Source organism: Helobdella robusta (assembly GCF_000326865.2).
Source record: "Helobdella robusta unplaced genomic scaffold HELROscaffold_6, whole genome shotgun sequence".
NCBI classification, from domain to species: Eukaryota; Metazoa; Annelida; class Clitellata; order Rhynchobdellida; family Glossiphoniidae; genus Helobdella; species Helobdella robusta.
In genome coordinates, this window is record NW_008705330.1 from 2,570,135 (window position 1) to 2,576,707 (window position 6,573).

The 6,573-nt window shown below is 31.2% G+C and overlaps 2 protein-coding genes across 2 annotated transcripts in view; one reads left to right on the forward strand and one right to left on the reverse strand.

The window, feature by feature from the left end:
- The window catches only part of HELRODRAFT_69178 (hypothetical protein), a gene marked incomplete at both ends in the record, with an annotated part of 15,242 nt that extends 10,061 nt beyond the window's left edge, over positions 1–5,181 (forward strand). Inside the window, 7 exons of the mRNA XM_009029017.1 lie at positions 654–737; positions 815–969; positions 1,970–2,046; positions 3,321–3,487; positions 3,737–3,912; positions 4,240–4,360; positions 4,975–5,181. Of these exons, the coding sequence (XP_009027265.1) occupies positions 654–737; positions 815–969; positions 1,970–2,046; positions 3,321–3,487; positions 3,737–3,912; positions 4,240–4,360; positions 4,975–5,181 (987 nt within the window). The remainder of the gene's footprint in view (positions 1–653; positions 738–814; positions 970–1,969; positions 2,047–3,320; positions 3,488–3,736; positions 3,913–4,239; positions 4,361–4,974) is intronic.
- A 514-nt stretch (positions 5,182–5,695) lies between these two features.
- HELRODRAFT_164209 (hypothetical protein) overlaps positions 5,696–6,573 on the reverse strand; it is a gene marked incomplete at both ends in the record, with an annotated part of 2,888 nt that continues 2,010 nt past the window's right edge. The window contains 3 exons of the mRNA XM_009029208.1: positions 5,696–5,778; positions 6,133–6,334; positions 6,398–6,530. Coding sequence (XP_009027456.1) covers positions 5,696–5,778; positions 6,133–6,334; positions 6,398–6,530 — 418 coding nt within the window. The remainder of the gene's footprint in view (positions 5,779–6,132; positions 6,335–6,397; positions 6,531–6,573) is intronic.

The window sequence follows — 6,573 nt, forward strand, 5'->3', positions numbered from 1 at the left end:
TTTTTGCGCATGAATTCGAAAATAAGTTTATTTTGAATTTTAATAAACTAAACGTTCACCAAAAAACTTTACTGAGAAAAATCGAAAAAACGAACTACAAACATATTAACGCCAAACATTCAGTAGAATTTATAGAATATTGTAAAAATTATGGTCTATTACCAACATATATATATATATATATATATATATATATATATATATAACAGATTATATATATATATATATATATATAACAGATTTCTTATTATGTCCTGGTTATGACATTAAACTGACCCACACTGCCTTGTGAGTGATTTTGGATCATCAAAGGAAGGGCGTCCTGCGTAAAAATTAGCCAAATAAATTACTTATGATGGAATGGCGTCAAGGGGTATTTCGGTTTCATCATAGGTAGCCAAACGGCAACCCCCGATCTCGGGGAAAATGTCGTTTAAACGTGTGTTGTTGTTGTATATAACAGATTTCTTATTAACTTATTTTTCAAGGGTCATTTGAAGCTTTGACGTTTTGACATTTGAATTTTTTTTTCTAAGTTCACGATTGTTATATATTTTTCAAAGTGCTACTACCGCAGTTTTATTATACAAAATCACTGCTATAAGCTACAATATCTAACTCATATTTGTCGTATTTTATTTACCAACACGCAGAATTTTCAGTTGATTGATGTAAACTTGGTTATTGTACTCGTAATTTTTATGGGAAGACGTTTTTTATACTCTGTTTACCAAGAGGTTTGTTTAAAAATTATTTTGTAAACTTTATTTACATATCAATTTTTTTAATTATTTGTGAATTATTATTTCTACAGTTGCCAAATAAGAGTTCAGAACATTATTTCACGTACATGCTGGTACGATGTTTGAAGTTTATTATCACTAGTTCTGTATTAATCGCTTTTCTTTATGCAGGCTACCGAGTCGTTAGGAGAAATGGCTTTATTTATTGTTCATTTCTCTGCTACCCGTTAGTAATAGATGTTTATGCATGTATGAATGAAAATTATTGCTCGTTGTGAGAGGTAGCGTATAACACTCTTTCATACGGGCTATCGTACTCGCGGATGCATGTCAACACGCCATTCACACATATTAACGGAGTAATAGTACGGAGTCAGATATAAAATATACAATTCCGGTTCCTCAAAAAATTCCGACTCTTTCCCCCGCAAAAATTTATTTAGATTTTTTGGTTATTGTCGTTTTGTGCACATTCAGGAGATGATTCTTTATAGGACTTTATTAAGTACATTTTGACAAATGGCTTGCTGGGTATCCAGTCTATTCTGTATTTCGGCGCTGTTAAACGAAAATTCGATGACTTTTCTTTATCTTTAAATCCGTTTTAATGCTAAAAGTTTTATTCTCAGTATTCTGTTAATATTGTAAATATCTGTTGTCATAAAATAGTACTGATGTTTCATTGTTATGCAGTTGGTGGAAAAATTAAGGAAAGTAATCATCATTGTTATCAATCACTCAATCAATCAATCATCAATCAATCAATCAATCAATCATTCAATGATCCTCTCTATTCCCTTAACTAACTAATAGGCCGATGGCGTCCAACTTCTTGTCGATTTCTTAAATTTTTTCTATCTTTTTAAATTTAGCATTACTATTCAGTCCATTCTGTAATGCCGTCCACCCATTTTCTTTTCTCATCACATTAGTATCGTTACAATTGCCCGTTATCTGGCATGCTGTAAATATGTCCAAAAAGATCCAGTTTTTTCAGATAGATCTTTAAACTTTTTTGAATTTTTTTTGTATATTCATTTTTGAGATTAATTCCTTTTGTAAAATTCAAATTAGTATTATAACTATAATATTAACTGTTTCAATAATACTATTTAAATACATGAGATGTGGTGATTTATCTAGTGATGTTTTGTTAGAAATTATGTTGAACAACATTTTAATTTATATAAAGAGATAGCGCATTTATTTATTTATGACATTTACAGGTTAATAACTTACGTCATTCTCTTTCAATTCAACTTTAAAGCACTTTTCTGCAAACTTCCAGTCCAGCAAGTAATAAGTTAGGCTATTTTTTTTATTATCAATTTTTTATAGGTTCTTTGCACATTTTGTTTTTAAGCATATTTGACAATGCAGCATATTCAAATGGCAACATGAATAATATTTCTGACTATTTACTGAAGTTTTGTTTTTTTTTATTGCGAATGTGTTGGCTTTATTAAAGGTTGATGTATTAGAGCTGTTGAATTTGGTATGTTAGCTGAAGCTGATGTGTTAAAGCTGTTGAATCAGATGTGTTAGAACATTTGAATCTGATGTGCTATAGCTGTTTAAGCCGATGTGTTTGAACTGTTAAATTTAATGTGTTAGAGCTGATGAATCTGATGTGTTAGAGCTGTTAAATCTTATGTGCTCGAGCTGTTGGAGTAGATGTGTTAACTGAAGAGCTGTTGAAGCTGATGTGTTAAAACTGTTGAAGCAGATGTGTTAGAGCTGTTGAAGTGGTTGTGTTAGAGCCGATGAAACTGATGTGCTAGAGCTGTTGAAACTAATGTGCTAGAGCTGATCAAGCTGATGTGTTTGATTTGTCGATGTTGATGTTTTAGCTAAAGTTGAAATGGATGTGTTAGAGTTGTTGAAGCTGATGTTTTAGCTAAAGTTGATAAGTTAGAGCTGTTGAGGCTAATGTATTAGAGCTGTTGAAACTGATATGTCAATGACCCTACACACGATTCAGTTTATTTTCAAGCTTTCCTGCGAAGGCCTGGTTTGTGCAATTATATCGGAGCGCTCACGCATCGTTCCAGCGATCTGTATATACAGTAAGCCTGGCGTGCTTATTCTGATTTTTCTGAAATATGATCCAAACTGAACGGTCGTGCAGACTAATCTGAACGGGAATTTGTGCGCACAGTCAAACTGCACAGTTTTCAACGGATTTTATCAATCCATTCCTGTGACTACACGCTAACTTATTTTATTTTTTCATTTTGAATATTCTTACTATGCTTTATAATATAATATGAGTGGATAGCATGTTTTACACAACTTTTTTTTATCTGATTTCATTGAACTGTACCGACTTTGTTCCGTATGATAATCAACTTACATGTTGACTTTTTAAAACAATAAGTACAATAATAATAATTCACTGAACAAAATGCAAGACGAAATACAAAACAGAGCACGTGTACAGAAAATAATACATTCAGGCGAGTCGGAGCGTGTGTAGGGCCATTTAGAACTGTTGAAACTATTTAATTTTGTGTTGGTCAAGTGCATCAATAATTTAAATTTTTAATTTGTTTGATAATATGTTAGGCAATCAGAAAGATTGTCAATCAGAAACGCCCATACATGCATGTTCTCTATCACCTGATGAAATCAGAGAAGAAACAGAACGATTAAAGTCAGATTTCAACACTCGCATGATGCAAATTCTCTTCAACTCAATGCTATGTGCTTACTACATGGCCTGTGTTCCTCTTCGCTTTGCACAAGTGGTTTTTTTTTTATTATAATATATATCAAGTTTATCTTTTCACTTTTACACACAGTAACTACTCCATACTTTTTTTGTCAATAGCAGATTGTTGAAACAACTTTTAATTAATTATATAATTAAATAAAAGTTTTTGAGGAATTTAAAATGATTGATTGAATTTGAAGATAGGGATGTTCATTACACGTACACGCGTTCTTTATTCTTCTGGTGATAACATGTTTGAACATTTATTTTTAAAAATTAGAGTAGCCTACAATATAACATTTGGTGGGTAGTTCAGTACATTCTATTAGTATGGCTTGGATCGACCGTCCTGTTTGCTAACCATTACTTTCCAGTAAAATATCTTGATGTTCTCCACCGATGCTCAGTTCATCTTGGCAATTGGACCAAGATTGAAGCTAGATTTGCTCCCCACATGTCTCTATTATCGTTCGTTGTTGTCCTTCTATTATTTGCTAACATTTTTATTCAAAATAAATCAAATAAAATAAATAAAAAATATTAAGTCTAGATTAGATGACTGTCACCACGAGTTTTGTGTGCTGACGTTTGTATATAATATATTTAAAAAATTATTTTTTAATTCAACGCTACGCTGCATCTTTTATTATAAATGTATATGCTTCTTAATGTTTGAAATTTTTTTTTTCTATTCAATAATAACTGACAAATCATGTATATTTAGCGCAGTTTGCAGTTTTAAAATGCGGCACCATTCATTAATTTCGATCCTTTGAATTGCAGTTGGTCTGAGCTGCAGTTGTTCCCACAAGATTCAACAGTCAAACATGTTAAAGGCCTCTTCAGGGCTGCCGGAATGGTCAATGCAGCTGAGCCTGGAAATGTCATGCATACCAGATTTTATGTTAGTTTTTGTCTGAATTTGACAATGTTGTTCACAAATGAATTAATATAAAGTCGGACCTCCATATAACGAATTTGATGGTTCGAGGAAAAAAATTCGTTATATAGAAATTTCCTTAAATAGAATTTTTTGGGAAAAAATTCTATATTGCTTAAAAGGTGGTTATATGCTATATATTTATGTAAAACAACCTTCCAATCATTTGTTTTGATAACAGAAAGTAGTAAATACATGGTATAACTGCAAACAAATGTATTCTTTGTCCCATGCAACGATGATTCAGATTCCATTGAAATTAATTGGAGTGTAATTTGCAAAAATTAATAGAACACTAGAACGATAAACAATAAATACGGTTCTAGAAAATTAAAGGAGTACAAAAACACTGCTCGGATCGATTCATGGAATGTTTGCCGGCCGGATATTTCTTTTAACTTTTATAAATTTTGTTCGTCTTAGAGAAGTTATTTTCGTTCTATAGAAACAGTTTTATATGTAAAATTCCAAGGAACAAAAGAATTCGTTATATAGAGATTTTCATTGTGTGAAAGTTCGCTATAAAGAGGTCGATTGTATTAATATTAACAAATGAACAAATATATTAATACTTTCAGTTTATGTTCCAGAAACCACTGCGAGTTACAAATGGGATACTTTGTTTTACGCTGCTGCTCATTTTATATGAATTTATTACTTTATTATTCTCCAATCAGTGGAATAATATGTTAACAATTGCTTTTCTGTTGTTCCCTAATTACTTCGTACTTTTCAATGTTCTAAGAAATAGGTTTATTTTAGAAAAAGTTCATAAAAACATTTAGTCTTATTTTCAACATAATTTTGATTAGACCAACGAAATGTTAATTTTTGAATTTGTAAATAAATTGTTATTTTTCTATTAATTTACTTTTTTAGCTTGAGCTTAGTTAACTACGTAACATAAATGTTAAACCACGGATAAATGCATGCACATTCTACATTATTAAACCGTGTAAAATTATTTCAAAACAAGTTAACCTAAGATTGATACAATGAACGTTGTATGAACCAATTCTACTGAATTGTTGGCTTTAACCTGTTTAATGTTTGTCTTTTATTTTTCTTTACTAGAAACTTCTGAAAATGGTTTAATATATTGAAACAAAAATAAAGTTATCAGAATTCATCATGCTAATAGACATGGCCCGTATATGTTTTTCTAACTTTTTTTAATGATTTCCGCATGGATATATATCCATGGATTTCCGTGAAAAAGTACTTGAAAGATTAACTGAATACATTAACAATTTTTTCGATGAATTAAATAAAAATAAGAAATTAAATGCCCTGATGAATTTAGCTTTGAACTGCTTCTTTCTCGTGCCTTATCCTTTTGGGACATTGACGACGATCGACCTCCACAAAACTCGATCTAAACACTTTGTAGTAGTTGAAATGTGGTGATATTCAACAAGATTTTAGAGGTCTGGAGAGAATTCACTGCACGAACATCAGATCTAAGTATCTTTGGTCTTTCTACTTCTCTTTTAATAAGAGGCTTTTCACCACGGATATCATCAAAAAGATCGTTAATGTATTCAAGTCCATCTTTCAAGTACTTTTTCTTTCTCTATGATTACTTTATCGGATTTAGCTTTTATGCATCCAGAAACTGTACAAGCTCTTTTTTCAGTGATTTTGCATTTGTGTTACTGTTTTTGATCTTTTCAATAATTTCGCACTTGTTATTTAACCATATCTTTTTTGTCTCTAACCCTAACCCTAACCCTAACCATATCTTGTTTTGCCCAGCTTTTTATAACTATCAGGATTGCAACCTTTTACTTTCCTTCGTTCATCCATCGGAGATACGATGTCATCTGTTATCCATTTCTGACCTCTTTTCTCCTTCACAGATATAACTTCTATTGCAGATTCTGTGATGGCATCTCTAAATATTTGATATTTGGATTTATTTATGTCTTCCGTCAATACCTGAAAACTATTTTGTACTTCAACGTTATATTTGACCTTGATCTAATTTTTTGGCAGACTGACAAAATTCAAACGTTCTGGAACCACTTCACTCTTGATTCTCTTTATCCTGATTTTACAAACAACTTGGTTATGATCGCTGCCACAATCAGTTCCAGGGTAACTTTTACATTGTAAAACAGCATTTCGAAATCGTCTATTTATTATAATTTAATCAATCATATTAAACAAGTTACAAA